We start from the raw sequence: 17,225 nt of genomic DNA on the forward strand, positions 1-17,225 counted from the left end.
ACATGACATTCAATGATCCAAATATTTAAAGCCACAGTAGCGGGAGCAGCGGCAGCCAGGGCAGCCTGGATGAATGGAAAGGTGAACGGAGTTTAGGAGAATCCAGGGCGGTAGTTGAAAACCGGCGTAGAAGCTGGGCAAGAAAGAGCCCTGGGGCTGTAAATAGGGAAAACCCGTGGCGTTATCTAGTAGTCAGTTAGATAGGCTCGCAGCTCATGGCTCAACCTCAACGAAGGTCTAGGGCTAAACGAAGGTGACAAGGTGTCAACAACAACAAATTAAACAATCCAGAACAAACGAACATAAAATATAATCCAACCTTTCGTCTATTTATTTTCACCATGACCGAATTCGATGTTGAAGCAGTGTTTACCGTCGCATTGAAAGCAGTGAAAGATGCAGGAGAAGTAAGATTCTATTCAACATGTAATTTATGATATCATATATAATTTTGTCTTTTGTGTCATCATCAATTAGATTATCAAAGAAGCATTTTACAAGAAGAAAGCTGTGCTCACTAAATCATGTGCTGTCGATCTCGTTACCGAAACTGATCAGGCAGTGGAGAAAATGCTGATCGGTAGAATCAAAGAAAATTTCCCTAACCACATGTAATGATTTCATTGTTTGCTGCGGTGGTGTTTCAACTAGTGATAACATTCAAATCTGTGGTTTCCAGGTTTATAGGAGAGGAATCTGTGGCAGCAGGAGAAAAGTGTGACCTGACAGATGAACCCACCTGGATTGTCGACCCAATTGATGGAACAATGAACTTTGTACACTCATTTCCTCATTCCTGCATATCACTAGCAGTGCTGTACCATAAAGATATCCACATTGGCATAATCTACAATCCAATTTTAGACCAAATGTTCACTGCCAAACTTGGTCAAGGAGCTTTTTTAAATGATAAACCCATTCAGGCCTCTGAAGAAACAGGTATCAAAGGAAAGGGAAACTCTCCTCTACTTTCACAATTGAATTTTCTTTCAGATTGATGTATTTTTTTTTTCTCCCAAAGAATTGGGAAAATCTCTTGTCATTGCCGAGTATGGTTGCGGTTGGGATATCCAAACAATGGAAAGTGTACTTAAAAATATAACAGCGCTTATGAACAAAGTTCATGGGTAATAATTTATGATACCATATTTTTTTAAATAACTGTGCAAAGAATTTTAAGGATGAAGAATGTTCTCCTTTCTGAACCGTAAGACATCGAATTCAGCTGAAATCTGATTTAATTGGCAGGTTAAGAGCTATGGGAAGTGCTGCATTGAACATGGCCTCGGTCGCTTCGGGTGGAGCAGACTGCTACTTTCAATACGGGACCCACGTGTGGGATATAGGTAAAATTCTCTCCTCAATTTTGAAACAGCAAATTTATAAATGTGCTTAATTTATTTCAGCCGCTGGAACATTAATTGTAAGGGAAGCTGGAGGTGTTTGTATCGACACGGAAGGTACTTCATAATGTGCTAGTAATTCTCCGTTTCCGTTTACAAATGATTCTATATAATTTTTTTTATTTTTGTTATTTAATAAAGGAGGACCATTGGATCTGATGTCTCGGCGGATGATTTGTGCGTCATCTGAAAAACTGGCCCTTCAAATCATTCCTCTTCTTACGCCATTGATATTAGAAAGAGACTAACGTCGACTAACACAAAATTATGTTCTTATCTGGCTTAATTTCATTTGAAAGTTTTGTGATGATCTCAAATGTGTCTGCTTAGCTATCAGGTAATTTGCACTTTTGCAGATATATTAAAATGTTAAGATTCAGTGGTATTAAATTTTTTTTTTTTTTTAAGTCTTTTGGTCCTGTCAGCCGGAACAGTCGTCAACTTGTTGCCGTTGAGCCACAATTCTTTTAACGAGACGACATGGGGGGGGGGGGGGGGGGGTTTAAGGGTCGAACAGGCCCGGCGGAAGCTGGACCAGTTGGTTGGACGACAGGTCAAAAAGGCGCAATTTGCGTAACGATTGGAAAGCGTCGACGCTCAAGCGGCGGAGTTGACCGTTTTTCAAGTCGAGATGTTGAAGACGTCGGTTGGCCGTGAACGTGTCGGCGTCGATCGATACGATCCGCCCGCGTAGATGCAACTCGGAAATTGTTTTGAAACCAGGTTGGCCATAGTATCGGTCATCAGGAGGATAGTAAGTGCCCCCGTAAACTGGTTTAAGTTCTGGGGTCATCCAAACACTCATTGACCATCCACCTCGGCCTGTGATGGCCTATTGCATAACATGAGAATGATTAAGTGGCCTTGTAGTCCAACAGCAACTGTATAAACAAATAATGTCATGATGTACTTACCAAATTTGAAAACTCAATTTATATTTCAATGCTGACTTAGGGCTAGGAAAACTGTCGCGATAAATTTATAAAAACAGACTTGTCGTCTTGCCATGTATGATGGACTTGAGTGTTTGACTGTAAACAAGAAAAGTCCACATAATCATGTGAGTGCTATCATTTTTGTGAACTTATATATTCTAACAGCTATTGTTGTTCTCACTGTCTATATATTTAGTTGGTCTCCAGTCGACGACATGTTCGAATATTGTTCAGATACAGAGGAGCAATGAAGAGAAACAGATCTATATCTCAAATGCGAGAGTCACAAGGCGCAATGTACGCTAACAGCCGCAATAGGAGTTTGAATCAGAAGGAAATGGCTGAAATTACGGATGCGTTTTTGCGTAACACTTCCATACATGGAATGCGATACATAGGACAGCGAAATAGGCCCATTTTCGAAAGGTAATTGCGCTTTTTTTGTATTTTTTTTTTTTTTTTTTTTAATATAACTCGTTTTGTATTTCTAAAAAAGAATATTTTGGATGTTGCTTGTCGTCGTGGGTTGTGTCATTTCGGTGTATGGATGTTACCTAGAATGGATTAAATGGAGCGATTCTTCCATTTTGATCACTCGTGATCCGTCAGTTACAACCCACGACCCAATAAACTTTCCCGTCATGACTATCTGCAGTACAAACAAGATTTCTTCGAGCAAATTGGAGGCCGTAATCAACGAACCAAAGTTGTTATTTTTATTTAACATTGTCGCGTGTTCATTAATGGCAATCGAAGATAAATGGGCTGCTTTTCGAAATTTGTTTTTATAGATATAGCTGGATGAATTATTCTTCCATGGTCATGGCTATACGTTACTTGACAAAATTTGACGGTCTGGTAAGCAACACTGAAGACGACAACTTTCAGCATTTGCTTCGCGAGCTAAACGAACGCAACATTGACATAGAAGATTTGGTAGAAGTCATCCATCAGGTGCACCCTAGATGCAGTGATATGATTGTCGATTGTCAGTGGTTAGTAACAGATTTGTGTAGCTCGTATTACACGTTTCGGAACTTATTTCTCATTCTGCTATTGTTAACAACAGGAAATCAAGTGTTGTTTCCTGTGGTCGCCTCTTATCACTTCGGATGACTGATGATGGTTTTTGTTGCTCGATTGACGTGGGTGTCTTCGACAGAGACGATGAAAATGGGTATGTTAAATGTCAATGAATAAATAAATTATTCGTTTGTATTTTTATTTTAAAAATTCGAATATTAGAACCACCGGCACCGTATACGACTACGGAGTACATTCCGCCTTTCGAATCGTCCTTGATCCTAACGTTAATGACAATGTTCTGAGCACCATTAGCATTGACGGTTTCAAAGTAACTCCTCTCCCCCTTTTATTTTTGCCAAGAGTTGAATAATGTGATTTTATTTAAACAGATTTTATTGCACAACAAAGACGAATTTCCTGACGTGATTGAGCGCGGGTTCATTGTTGGATCGGGATATGAGAATTACGTGGCTCTTAACAGCTATTCAGTGAGTTATACACCTGTCATCCCATCTGTTTCGTTCGAAAAGCGCCAATGCTACGTCGAGGGTGAAGGGAAGCTGAAATATAATTTGAGTGGTCTCCTTTACACCCGTTCCAGTTGCCTTTTCGAGTGTCGCACCGAAAAAATTCTGGAAGAATGTCAGTGTATACCTTACTTTATTAAAGGTGTTCAATTAGAAATGTATTTACTTTGCTATCACTTTAACATGATTTATTTTGTTCTAGTAAACGTCTCCGTCCCTAGTTGCCGACTACAATCTTATCCTTGTGTCGTCAAATTTTATGGTTTCATACTATTTGTTTTATCCGACGATTGAGAATTTATTTTACATTCATTCTTTCTGTCCATATAGTTCGATCCGTTTTAATGGCATCGATTGCTAATAACTGCAGATGCCCTGCCACCTGCAAGGATCAGTGGTTCACGACCCAGATTTCCTCAGCTCCGTTATCTCTTTCGGGGTTTTCCTCTTCGAGAACTTTTCAACGCATATCCAGTAGAAAGAATGTGGACGCCAATTATAGGTAATACTTTAATAAATATGCCCTTGTCTTTTCTACGCTTATTTCTACAACTACGTGCAATTAATATTCGCCATCGCAGCGTGAAGCTGATTGGACTTCGAATCTTTTTTAAATACAACGCTGGTGACAGTTTTTCAATGGATGTCCCGTTCGGCAACAAAGAACTGATAGGTATTAAACATGACAAGATTCACATTTAAGTAATGAAATATCTTATGTAATATCTATGCATGAAAGCTTCAATTGGTGGAATATTGGGTCTCGGATTAGGTTTCAGCATGATTAGCGCCATCGAGTTGTGTTATTTCTTGTGCTGCGGATGGTGTTCCCGCAAAAGAAGGAGAATGTCGGAATCAACTGACAACTGGGTGTTGCTAGGCGACGTTCAATTTCCCATCAAACATAAGCGGTCGCATCAGCCTAAAAAAAATCCCGATATTCCTGTCAAGGTAAATTCTGTTCTCAAATATGAATTTCTATCCATCCGTATCCATCTCATATACTTCTATAATTGGATATCGCTTGTAACAGAGAAGAACCATCGTCAATACTTGGGTCAATACTATCTCCGATTGATTCAATGACACTTATAAGGGCCTCCATCAGTATTATTAAATTCTAAAGAGGTCAGTATGTATAATCCTAGTTTTAATGTGTAATATTGAATAATAGATAATACATTAGACAATACGCCACAGTTATTCCTCGTTTTTATGTCGATGGCTTGATAACGATGTGGGGGGGGGGGGGGTGCTAAAAAAATAATGCGTGACTTGATTGCAATGTATTCTAACTTGTGTCTGATGCCTGCTGATAAACTTGGCAAGAATAACTATTGCTGAGGTCTCTACGTGACAAAACCGTCAACACATTTACAGCGGCTAAAACCACTTTAAAGCGCAACTTTCGCTTTATCGCGTTCCCATTTATATTATGTTATAAATTCTTGCTTAGTGACGACTAGGAAAACTTTCAAGCAATAGTTCGAATGAATTTATTCTTTGTACGACATTCTCAATTTTCTGCAATTCTCATTTCACGTTTCTTACAATTGATTGAGATATTTTGTGCAATACATCCGAGCTATCATATCGAGATAGGTAGTCGGTCATACTGACATACCGTATATACTGTACATGTTACCATGTACAAGCCTAAGTACATGACATATACAAGTCATGAAAAGGTAGAAGAATCGTTATCCTATTGTTGGATGGGCGTAAACGCGAACATAATCAATTTGAAGGGCGGAATCATCAACGGAACACTGAGACCAAGTAGGGTACCTAAAAGGGGAGAAAGGCAAACGCTATCTGTAATCATAAGAATTAAAATAGAACTTTTAAATTATTATTGTTAACGATATCAACCACTGATCTTTCTTCTCCCAAAAAGAACCCATGGAGGCGTCTGGCGAAGAATTGTTCCATGGTTTTGGGTACGGATAATTCTCGCAACTGTCGGGGAAAAAATCACCACCCACGGCGACATTGATTGCGATGAAAAACTACAAATGGATAATCGACGACGAATCAATGTTTCTGTTAGTTTCAGAATTGCAGTAGTTTCTTTATATAAATTGTTACTTCTCGGTCAAACGGAGCCATTGAAGTGCCATTGATCCAAGGATTATCAACTGTGTCATTAAACCGGGATAGTTCCCAAAATCCTTCTATAGGTGGCTCCAAAGAGCCCACCATCTGATCATCGACAAAATAATGCATGCTACTGGGATTCCATTCAAATCGATAGGTCCGGAAATCGGAGGAGAAACTACCATTACCTTGCGCCTCCCTTCAATTAAGTATAGTTCAATAAAATATTATTTGGTGTCGTGTTTTCGCAACAGTTTCGTTACTTTGTCCACGTTATCGATTTGATGTGGTCATCGTTTAGTCCCCATTCCAGTGACGATTCCATCACGTTATTTCCCGCTGATTGTCCGTTACACGTAAATGCATTATTTCCTCTGACGGACACCAAGCCGATATAGCCGGATCGTGGCCATTCGCCGTAGACATTATTTTTCGGCATCAGGGATATTTCTGATTGAAAAATAAAAATAAATCAACAAATTATTCGGAACGATTTGAGATTGAATTAAAACCTGGCCAGAGCCAATCGCCCCGTGGCATCTTTGCTCGAATCTCGACAGTCCCATAAGTGAAAGTAAATGTTGATTTTGTCACTAGTGCTGCTGACTGAATAGGATTGGCTATGTCATGATTCGCTTTACTGCGTTAGATAAAATATGTCAGCAAACTATAAATGAAAGTCAATATAATGTGCACGTACAGTACGCATCCACCGTCCACGGCCAGATTACATCCTTCTCTTTTCAAGTTGTACTTGCCGTTATGTAAAAACTTTTCTCCGAAACGCTCAGTCGTCAATGTTGGTTTAATGAATAGTTTTCCATCCTTGATAAAACTAAATGTAGTACCGTATATTAATGAAACACTCAAAAAAGATATCGCGTGATTTTATTTAACCTGTTTTCTGGTCGACGGGTGTAGTACTGAAACTGATTCTCGTTCATTCGGTAAGACGTAACGACATTGTCCCACCTTTCCATAGAATCGAATTCCTCACTTAACAGAAGTTTCTGGTCGGCAGACGATGGACGGGCAAAACCGACTACTAACACAATTTGCGCAATCAGCGCAATTGCGAGCGTCATGTTTGAACAAGAAATACTGCGGTGTTGGGTAAGAATGAAACTGGCGTGTTGTTGGGGAAAATATGTCTATCGTCCCAGTTTCTCGACTTGCAATCATTGACGCTCGCTGACGTGCGTCTTTGAACATGGATGTTTTATTTCAAGCATTGCAATCACGTGCTGCTGTCGGTCACATGACTAGGATCGTCAAACAGACTTGACGAAAATTTCACCAGATAAATCTTGATTTTTTCTCCAAACTTAGATGCATGATTAAAATATATTTCCAAGAAAGATAGCAACAGGTGGGTACAGTTTAGTTGGCATCATTTGAAGCTCATTAAGCTGTAGAGCCAATCGGGCCGAATCTAACGTTGGAATAAGTTACGGTAGAATTGGGATTATTTGGTTCAACCGGACAAGGTCCGTAGGGTTCTTGATCAAGCCACCACATAAAAGTATCATCTGCATCTCCCCAAAGACTAAAATTTAACACCATTCCTTTCTTCATGCCCGGAGTCGCTCCATCAGTGATTCCGTGAAAATAGTCTTCGTATCCTGGTGGGAATGTTGGTATGTAATGATAATCACAAAATTCATCCGAAAGGCTTGAGAATCCTCCCTCAACCTTGAAATTAAAATTCCGTTGTAATGACAAAACACATATTTAGTTAATGTTTGGTAACGAAAAGAATTCAACCTGCAATTATAATACCTCAGGTGTCAAAATCATTTGGCCGTTTTGAACTGTTTTTGAGCTGTTGGACTTCCTTTAGATCACCCGTGTCCGTTCCGTCGGTTGTAATGAATCGAGTGATGATGGTAAATGGTTTAGTCGTGTCTACTGTGTAATTCGACCCACGACCGTAAAAGTCCTTGTGTCCTAGCGGATAAGAATTGAGTCCGCATCCATAAGCACTGCATTTTCCGGCAGTGGCGTTACACGGATGAGCCGTATACATGGTGGCCAGACTATTTGCTTCTATAATGTCCATTTCCAGGCAATTTGGAGGATCGTCCTGCCCATCACAAAAGCCAGTTCCGTACATAGCTCCAGCGTATCCGAATTCCTCATGTCCTCCGTCCGCTGGCATACCGGCAAAAACTACGGCCGCGTTCCTGCCACAACCGACGGTCGACATATCCACGTCAAAGGTGATCTCTCGATTCAGAGGGTAAAAGATTTTATATCTAATAGAATAAAGTACAGCATTCTAATGTGGGAATATCATTCAAGTTTTTTTGAATTGCATTGCTATGAAATTTACTGGTCTCCGCTCGCCATAAAGATCCTGGAGCCGCCTCTTTGATAGTGCGCGAAAGTCATTTCATCACCATTCGTGATGGTAACACGAAGTTGTTTTTCATAAATTTCTAAGGGAGCTGTCTGAATAAATTATTGCCAATATTTTAAATTTTATACAATTAATTTTCTAAATTATAGGGAGGGGGAACGTTGTTATACCTCGTTACATGTCACTTGATCTTCGCAGACATAGAAGTAATCTGCTATTAGACGTGTTTGTTCGGGCTGACAATTTCCCGGACTGGTGCAAATGTAAAGCGTGAAATCCAATCCTTGCGGAGTAACCGGCACAGCAATGGCAACCATTGAACAGATGATCAAACATATTTTATGTAACATTTTTGGAATCACGGTTGCAACGAATTGACGTCTCAACGTCTCTAATTAGTCTGCTAATAATGACAAAGAATGTTATAGCAGCTTATTTCCTGATTTATTCATCCCATAGTTATTCTTATCACTAACTCTAGTGATAAGAAAACATTGATATGCATATGCATCAGGCTATTAATTTAACGAACTCGCATTGTTCTATGGACCTTTCGCCCTGATAATAACATGCCATGTTTACGAAATCGTTGTCTTATAAAAATGATTGTTTAGACATTGTCCATTGTCTATCTCCATGCCCATGTCCAAGGTTTTAAAATATCAGTTTCTTTATCACTTGAAATAAAAATTTAAGTTGCGACAATATGGGGCTTATTTTAAATTTTATTGAGCTTTGTTAGTGGAAAGTAAAAAAAAAATAAATAATAAAATTGTGTTTTTTTTTTATTACTTCACAACTTGTTTTATACTCATAGAAAGTTAAAAAAATTATCCGCAAATTTCATTACGTCTTCTGCAGCTTTCGTTCGTCTTTCAATCGCAAAAGTAGCTGTTCGTGACAAAATTAAGGAATCAGTTCAACGGCCACTTTACTTTACGTTCGTGAAAATCACGCTAGATGACTGTTCCTTCGGTCACAGACTCACGGGGACAGTAGCGCACATTAGACAAAAGAAAAGATTTCAACAACATACACGTGCTTACAGTTTAATCTAGCTTCCCCTTTCCCCTTTTTAAAAACACTCCAAGGCATTTGAGACATACTGGCCTTGTAATCAGACGCGCTATGGACGTCGTTTCTCGTTTCTCTTCGCAGTTCGCATACACTGGATTCAAACGTTTGACGCTTGTAAATAGTGCTCTGCGATATCTTTTATCTCCTAGTTCACATACACTTCATTTTATACGTCGAGGATAATATCCGCTAGTTACGATAAGGTTGCGTCGTCATAATGGTTCAGCGAGAACTCTAGTGTCTGCCGGTACCATGGCTTCGGCTGTTGCTGATGTGAACCAACTTGTTATTCCGTGCATATTCCTGGATCAGTGTCGCTGCTCAGCAGAGGAGGAAAATCCGGCCATCACGAGTATTGTTTTGAAACATGGGAAAACGTACCAGTCAAGTCATTAGTGAGTTACACCAGCATTTATTTGTAAATTATGAGACCGTTGCAGCATTTACTCAGTTTTTTCAAGTGTGTTTTTTATGTGTCAAATGTTTTCAGTGCTGGAATATCTAATATTCCAACAGTAATTCAAAGAACCCCAATGTCTGATGATCAAAGGCATGTTAAAAAAGATTCTGAAACAATCAACAAAAATGCTTCCAATTCCATGAATAAAACACATGGTCAAAGTAAGTTATCCACTTTTTGAATATGGCAATCTAATTTTCTAGTGCCTCTCTCTATATAATGCTTGCATAATGCATACATTCATCATTCACAGTAATTTTCTTCACAACATAATTTGATTGATTCATATAGAATAGTTAAAATATTGGTGATGTAAATTTGACTTATGCTAATTTTTTGTTTCTCATTTTAGGAACAAGGCGACCGAGGAATGAAAAACATTTACGACAAACTGTCCAACCGGCTAATAAAACGAATCCAGTTATTCAGACTTTAGCAGAACCAGATGTTTTAACTCAATTCCAATTCTTAGTAACCGGTTGTGAAACACGTATTTCAGAGCTAAAATCTGCCGTGGATCGGTTAAAGAAAAATCAGGTATGCGCAAAGGGTGTATTTATTTTTAAATTTTATTCCTAATATAACTTAATGATTTTAGGAAAATGGGAAAAACAAAGCAAGTAAGCATCAAGAAAATATGCCGCATGTCATTATTCTCGAGTCGAAAATTGACGAGTTGGAAATGCAAAAGAAAGGTGCCCAGTTTGGCTTCCAGCGAGCTTCCATGTGCGCCGATTCAGAGATCCGCAAGAAGCGCGAAATATTCCGGCTCACTACACCCCTTCCAGCTTTATCGAAAAGGCAAGATTTTGAGAATGCCGTCAATAATAATAAGTTTGTTGTCGTTATGGGTCAAACGGGATCAGGCAAGAGTACGCAATTAACGCAATATTTAGCTGATATGCCTCAGTTCGAAAGACAGTTTGTAAGTTCATTATTTATTCTTAATCATGAGCTGGATTCTAATTTTGTGACTTCTACTTGTAGGTGATTTGCACTCAACCAAGAAAAATTGCAGCTGTTACTTTGGCGCAAAGAGTTGCATTTGAATTTGCGGCAGGTAAAGAATCAACAGAATCGAAGAAATGGGTCGGTTGGCATGTGGGAGGTGAAAATCGACTTCACTTGAATAATCGCATCCAATACATGACGGAAACTGTCCTTCTAAATCAACTCACTCAAGCAGAGTAATTTTAAAAATATGCATGTATTTACTGTAATTTTAACAAGATTAATTTTGCAATCCAGGGTATCAAAAGAGGATCCATTTCAGAATTGTGCTGCAGTTATCGTAGACGAAGCTCACAGCCGGACGATCACTACGGATGTTTTACTTGGTGTCCTCAAGAGAAAAATTCATCTATGGCCCCATTTGAAAGTGATCGTCACCTCCGCAACGATTGACACAAACTTGTTCTCGGAGTATTTAGGCGGCTGCCCCGTCATTGATATCCCCGGCCGACTTTTTCCTGTAGAGGTCATTTATCGCCCTTTTGACCGTGATAACGGTAAAGTCATCGAAGCTGTGGTCAAACAGGCAATCACGATTTGTAACGAACATCAGTCTGGGGATATTTTGTGTTTTTTATCAGGACAAAATGAAGTAAGACTTTTAATTTTAAGACAATATTAAGCTGAATTTGGTTTTCTAATTTCATTATTTCATTAGGTAGAATGGGCAACGCAAAAGTTTTCAGCGTCTGTCAAACCCAGCGCTTCCAGGGCGAAAAAAATTGTCGCTTACTCTTTGTACGGAAAGCAAACGCCCGAAGAACAACAATTGGTGTTCCAAAAAACGCCAGATGTGCAAAAGGTCATCTTTTCTACCGACATAGCCGAAACATCGGTCACAATCGATGGCGTGAAATTTATTGTGGACAGTGGACTGACTAAGAATCTAGTTTTTGACAGCGCTCGGAATATCACGAGCCTCAAGGTTTGGAAAATAATTCTTCTTTCTCAATTAAGCAATGCTTTGACATTTGATGACTTATAATTTCATAAAGGAAATGATGATCTCATCGGCATCTGCTGAACAACGCAAAGGAAGGGCAGGTCGAACAGGACCAGGCATCTGTTACCGGATGTATGGCGAAGACGAATACAATTCCCTGGCAAAGTATGACAAAGCGGAAATATTCTTACGTCCTTTGAGCATCACCGTCACCTTATTGAAGGTTTATCATAAAAATAAAAAGAAGCTACTAATATATTTTTTTGTTTTAATAAAACAAACGTTGTTTTCTTATATTAGGCGATGCGGGTCGATCCGATTGATTTCCATTGGCTAGAAAAGCCTGACAGTGTCGCTCTAGAGGCAGCCACTGAAGAATTAAGTTTGTTGGGAGCATTGGATCACCGACAAAATCTTACTCCGCTTGGCCATCTCATTGGTGATCTGCAGATTGATCCAGGGATCGCTCATATGATTTATTACTCCTGTTCCAAAGGGCTTGGTATGTCTAGCTTGAATATGTAGCTAGTCTGTAAAAGTTAATTAGATGTAATTATTTCAATACAGGAAAAGTGGCAACCATTTTAGCTGGCCTCTTCTCTGTAACGAGCATGGTGTTTTGGCGTGGCGGAGATGATGAAACTCGCCAGGCTTCAGATGAAGCCAAGAAGAAGTACTTCAGTGATAGAGGAGACATATTTTCTAGTTATCAGGTCTTTACTGAATGGCTCACGCGAAAAGAAGCCGATCCTTCTCTGAAAAGTAAGATTTATAATTTATTCTGTTTAGAAATTTTTTAATACTTACATTTTACTAAACAATTTCGTATAGTTGCCAAAGCGTGGTGTATGCAAAACTACATCAACAATAAAGCAATGAATATGGCTATGTCGACTTCTCATGAAATCCAATTGCATCTCAAGAGAAGCGCTTCTCACATTTGGAAGAAAACCAATCAGGATCGGCAGGCGACCGAGGAAGAACTTCAAAAACTAATCGCCCAGGCCTTCGTTCTAAACGTTGCCTATCAAGTCAATAAAAATTACGTGGCTCTCAGAGCGGATACTATGACATATGTGCATCCTGGTTCGGTTTTCTTTCGCCATAAAGAACCACCTCAAGTAAAACATTTTCCCCATTTTTTTTTAAGTGATAACGTCTAATGATAAAATTCCTGTGTTTCTGAATCCATAGGTTATAATATACCAAAGTATTCTGCGGACTTCAAAAACGTATGCCTTGCAAATAACGCCTATTGATATGGAATGGATTCGTCAAGAGAACGGAGCCCTTCATGCCCTTTACGAAGAGAGAGCCACTCAGGTCAATATTAAAGAAACTCGGGTCACTCCAGTGTCTCGGGGAATTCTCCGTTTTATTCTCGGCCCGGCCAATCGCAATGTGGATGAACTTAACCAAGAGCTCGACTGTCTAGTTCACAGTGATTACGATAATGACGCCCTTGTTGCTTGGTGTAAACCACACGCATGTAACTTCGTTAATAGGCAAGTCAAAACGCTACCTGACCTGTTTGATAGAGTAAAGAAAATCTAATAATATTTCTGGCTACAGTGAATTATCGCGTAAAGTGGAATCCAGGAAGACGGAACTAGAAATGGAGATAAGAGAAGATCCAGTTGTCGGAGAAACGCGAATCGTCTGGGGCTGTGGTGGAGAAGCCAAACTATTGCTGTTTTATGGCAACTACGTCGGCATCAACGTACGCAACGTGCTCAATTCGTGGAACTTGTCAGATGTGGACATAATTGTCCGTCAAAAATTAAGCCAGTCTACAAAGGATTCATTCCGGAATGTTTTCTTCTTGCCAAAAAATTCCGATCAACAGAATAAGACTGCCCGAATTGTATTTGACGATCCCTATAAAGCTGCCACTGCTCTTCAGGTAATTTGCCACTTGGTTTGTGCAAAATTCCTTACACTTATGTTTTAACTTTTATATTTGTGACTTAGGAACTATCGGCCGGTGGTGGTCTTCGGGGTAGACTGGAATGTTCTCCTGCTCTTAGTAACCGCCCGTCAGTCTATAAAGAGTCGGAAGCTTGGTTGACCATCACTTTTGCCATTGCACCGTCACTGAACAGTTCCATCATCATGTACAATTCAATGGAAGATGCGAATCTTACGATACGTCTAGGATGTCTAGGTTTCCGCCCTTCAAAATCTAAAGCTCCCCATAACAGCTCGTCAATTTACAATCCAACAGAAGAAGGTGGATATTTCATCAAACAAGCCAATCCTTTCAATGTTAGGATGACATACGTTCTCTACGCCAATCGACTTCCTGCTATGTTTGATGAAGTAGACGTGGAAAACGAGCTCAACAGGTACGGATGTCCAAAGCTAACTTACATCAAAATTATTCGAGGAGGTGAATTGAAATTTGAACATCCTCATTACTTACCTTCAACCACGACGGACGAAACGGATTTAATACTTGACTACGCCAAGAATAATGAACTTTTACCGCTTTCGGATAAAGTTATGAGGACTTTTGTTCGCAAAGATTCCAAACGGAAAACGGTTACCATCCGCGCCAGATATGAATCGATGGACCAAATTGAAATGATTTACATATCTAGATTGTGTGCTAGCACACTCATAAATCAACGGGTCAGATTGAAAGCTCAAATCAAAACAAGCCTCAGACTGGAAAAGAATTTGTGGGAATTCCGACAAAAAGAAATCGAAGAATATGTGAAAAATCTGAAAACAAAAGATGTCTTCTGCAAGTTCGAAACTAGGCCAACCACTCATGTGTGGCTTCATCTAGAAGTCCCGCGGGCGGAAAACATTGATGATATTCGCAAGAAATTGGACGATTTCCTACAATTTCGGTTCTACAGAAACAATGAGTTTCAGCTGTTTTTCACTCACCACGGTCAGAAACAGCTTTCAGCTTTCGACGTCAAACCGGGATATCTTCACCTCAATGCTGCCACTAAAGCGATTCGAATTTATGGCACCGAGACGGAACGGCAAGAAATCAGCAACAAATTGGACAATCTAGTTGAAACTCTCAAGTTACTTCGCATCGATGTTCCCCTGATTGTTCGCAAGACTAGTTTGAACGTCGTGGGAAAAAATTTGGCTAAGTATCGTAACCCCGGATTACGTGATGAGCTCCGGTTGTTGTACAACCGCCTGTACGCAACCGGTACGGAAGATGGAATTGAAAAACTGAAATACGATTTGAAAGATCACATTATTCAACCGAGAGGCGACATTGACATTGGGGATTGCGGGCTATGTTTTTCTCCGCTAGAAAATCCTACATTTCTTCAGGTAATTAGATTGCCATAGACTCTATATATTATTTGAGTGAGTAATTCCGTCTTTTATTTCTAGATGTGCGCCCATAAATACTGCTCAGAATGCATTAAGCACATGCTTAACCAAGAAACAGTCCCATATCCAATTATATGTCCAGCTGAAGGATGCGGGGCCAAGGTTTGCTTAAAAGACATTCAAGCGATCGCTCCAGCTAATGTCGTAGAAAAAATCGCTGAGACTGCTATTAATGCAATACTGCTTGACCCAAAATCTAAGGACAAGTACCAATCCTGTTTCAAAACTGGATGTGAACAGTGAGTACTTTTTTTTATTTTTTACAATTTCACGGGAAATGTTTATTTTATTTTATTTATGATGAAAGGTACCTACCAATCAAGGAGTCGAAACTTGAAGAGAAAGAGCAGAGAGTAAGTGGCGGAGACACGGTCTTTTGTGATCAATGCAATCTTCATTACTGTCGTACCTGTTGCAATACGTTGAGGAAACCCGTTGAACGCCATAGAGGAGTTACGTGTGCTGCAAACCAATTGGGTGATAACAAAGATGTAGGTTTTCACCGCCTTTACATTCTGGACGAATTGTGCAATTTACGTTGTCCTCGTTGCAGAGCGGTAATTGCAAATTATTTCTGTAGATAGTAATTATGTCTTATAAGCTTATATTCTCTAAACAGGTTTTTGTCGATTTTGTTGGCTGCTGCGCTCTCTATTGCCCATGCAAAGCGGGTTTCTGTTTCTTCTGCCTTGAGGATTGTGGCAATGATGCTCATAGTCACGTAAGAAGTTGTCCGAAGAATACCGGTCAGGGAGTATTTATAAGTGCCTCGCAGAAAAACACTGTGCACAGGGAATCGAGGAAGAGAGCCATCGTCCAGTATTTGATGAGAACGTGTTCTGATCGTGGACTACGCTCTTCAGTCCTTCACTCAATCGAAAGAGATTTAAAAGACTTGGAAATCATCATCAATCCTAGTGAAGTGAATCTGTCTGGTTTCACGCCTATAGCCGACACGTCCAAACATCGCCAACATATTTTAGAAGAAATTTGCACATTGCGATGCCCACGCTGCCGCACAGTAAGTTACAATGGCTTAAATAATAGTGCAATCTATCTCCATTTTATCAATCATTTTGGGAAATTTTAGGCCTTTTTCGACTACGAAGGCTGCTCGGCCCTGCAATGCTGGAATCAACAATGCAAAACCCATTTCTGTTTCTTTTGCCTCGAGGATTGCGTTGATGACCAGAGAAATCACGCTCACGTCATCAGATGCCCGAAGAACGTCGTTCCCGGCCAACTTTACACTCCTACAGATCAAATTGAAATGGTAAACTGCAAGCGTCGCAAGGAAGGAATAGTCAAGTATTTAATGTCGCATTGCCCGGATCCTACTGAACGTCAAGCAGTCATCGACTCGGTGTCGATTAATTTGAAACACTTAAATATTGTCATCCGCCCTGAAGATTTCACGCCTCCAGCTACTCGAGTACCACTTCGTCCGTTTGAATACCCCAGGCCAGTAGATTATAGACCCGTTCCTCGAGTACCTCCTCGCCATGTTGAAATCGACAGGCCAGTTGATTATAGGCCCATTCCACAATATGTACCTCAACGACCGTTGGTTCTTGAAAGACCAGTATTTCCTCCAGTGGTTCCTGAAAGGGTAGTATTCCCTCCAGTGGAACCCATTAGACGTGCTCCAATGCCTCAACCAGCCGAAAGACCACGTCAACCAAAAAAGGACTGTGTAATTTTATAGAACTTTGCGCAGATAGTCCGGTAATTCTCTTATTGTTAAACAAAGAAACGGTGTTTTTTGTTTGGTTTTTTGGCGGTACCTTTCTTTACATTTATCAAATATAATCTTCTAGCAAATCATTCGTTTGCTCAACACTTGAACGCTTTCCAAATACTCTTTGTCAACAAGCTGAAGTGAAACCGAGTTGCTAAACAAATAAAACCTTGACTTATTTCATGGTTTTCTTAAACTAGAAAAAGAAACCAACACAATTTTGTTTATTTTGTATTTTCAGATTATTCGACATTCAAAAGAATTAACAATTCATCATTCTGTA

At 39.8% G+C, this 17,225-nt stretch overlaps 5 protein-coding genes across 8 annotated transcripts; 3 read left to right on the forward strand and 2 right to left on the reverse strand.

The window, feature by feature from the left end:
• The first annotated feature begins 228 nt into the window (after window positions 1-228).
• Window positions 229-1,806, forward strand: LOC124329183 (inositol monophosphatase 1-like). The gene is made up of 7 exons (XM_046788234.1): window positions 229-407; window positions 478-611; window positions 680-939; window positions 1,022-1,127; window positions 1,249-1,346; window positions 1,407-1,460; window positions 1,545-1,806. Exons 1-7 carry the CDS (start codon window positions 342-344, stop codon window positions 1,649-1,651), a joined length of 825 nt encoding a protein of 274 aa, XP_046644190.1. The 5' UTR covers window positions 229-341; the 3' UTR covers window positions 1,652-1,806.
• LOC124329070 (pickpocket protein 28-like) lies at window positions 1,673-5,090 on the forward strand. 3 transcript variants are annotated; one of them, XM_046788033.1, is made up of 13 exons: window positions 1,673-1,740; window positions 2,263-2,463; window positions 2,535-2,764; window positions 2,835-3,044; window positions 3,130-3,333; window positions 3,408-3,515; window positions 3,584-3,692; window positions 3,754-4,033; window positions 4,094-4,153; window positions 4,222-4,393; window positions 4,473-4,564; window positions 4,631-4,842; window positions 4,925-5,090. In XM_046788033.1, the coding sequence occupies exons 2-13, from the start codon at window positions 2,410-2,412 to the stop codon at window positions 4,967-4,969; spliced, it is 1,776 nt and encodes a 591-aa protein (XP_046643989.1). In that variant the 5' UTR covers window positions 1,673-1,740; window positions 2,263-2,409; the 3' UTR covers window positions 4,970-5,090. The 3 variants fall into 3 exon arrangements, with proteins under 3 accessions (XP_046643989.1, XP_046643991.1, XP_046643990.1); XM_046788035.1 differs by having other exon boundaries at window positions 2,539-2,764; XM_046788034.1 differs by lacking the exon at window positions 1,673-1,740 and having other exon boundaries at window positions 2,266-2,286; window positions 2,358-2,463.
• A 283-nt stretch (window positions 5,091-5,373) lies between these two features.
• On the reverse strand, window positions 5,374-7,165 carry LOC124329151 (beta-1,3-glucan-binding protein-like). Its single transcript, XM_046788190.1, has 7 exons — window positions 6,886-7,165; window positions 6,689-6,823; window positions 6,501-6,628; window positions 6,252-6,438; window positions 5,980-6,187; window positions 5,764-5,900; window positions 5,374-5,679 (listed from the first exon to the last, which is right to left on the reverse strand). Exons 1-7 carry the CDS (start codon window positions 7,071-7,073, stop codon window positions 5,592-5,594), a joined length of 1,071 nt encoding a protein of 356 aa, XP_046644146.1. The 5' UTR covers window positions 7,074-7,165; the 3' UTR covers window positions 5,374-5,591.
• A 153-nt stretch (window positions 7,166-7,318) lies between these two features.
• LOC124329152 (probable 1,4-beta-D-glucan cellobiohydrolase B) lies at window positions 7,319-8,768 on the reverse strand. Its single transcript, XM_046788191.1, is given in 5 exon segments — window positions 7,319-7,680; window positions 7,768-7,803; window positions 7,805-8,243; window positions 8,321-8,439; window positions 8,518-8,768. Coding segments are annotated over 5 exon segments (1,062 nt in total). The 5' UTR covers window positions 8,698-8,768; the 3' UTR covers window positions 7,319-7,392.
• Window positions 8,769-9,364: 596 nt separating this feature from the next.
• On the forward strand, window positions 9,365-17,049 carry LOC124328979 (ATP-dependent RNA helicase DEAH12, chloroplastic-like). Of its 2 annotated transcripts, none has more exons than XM_046787834.1 (18): window positions 9,365-9,819; window positions 9,915-10,045; window positions 10,237-10,421; window positions 10,483-10,809; window positions 10,872-11,071; window positions 11,133-11,487; window positions 11,554-11,820; window positions 11,891-12,061; window positions 12,139-12,340; window positions 12,406-12,600; window positions 12,670-12,959; window positions 13,033-13,343; window positions 13,411-13,741; window positions 13,810-15,141; window positions 15,205-15,443; window positions 15,512-15,761; window positions 15,824-16,225; window positions 16,295-17,049. In XM_046787834.1, the coding sequence occupies exons 1-18, from the start codon at window positions 9,677-9,679 to the stop codon at window positions 16,907-16,909; spliced, it is 5,946 nt and encodes a 1,981-aa protein (XP_046643790.1). In that variant the 5' UTR covers window positions 9,365-9,676; the 3' UTR covers window positions 16,910-17,049. The 2 variants fall into 2 exon arrangements, with proteins under 2 accessions (XP_046643790.1, XP_046643791.1); XM_046787835.1 differs by having other exon boundaries at window positions 12,679-12,959.
• Window positions 17,050-17,225: the final 176 nt, after the last annotated feature.

The sequence above is a fragment of the Daphnia pulicaria genome, chromosome 3 (assembly GCF_021234035.1).
Source record: "Daphnia pulicaria isolate SC F1-1A chromosome 3, SC_F0-13Bv2, whole genome shotgun sequence".
Classification (NCBI taxonomy): domain Eukaryota; kingdom Metazoa; phylum Arthropoda; class Branchiopoda; order Diplostraca; family Daphniidae; genus Daphnia; species Daphnia pulicaria.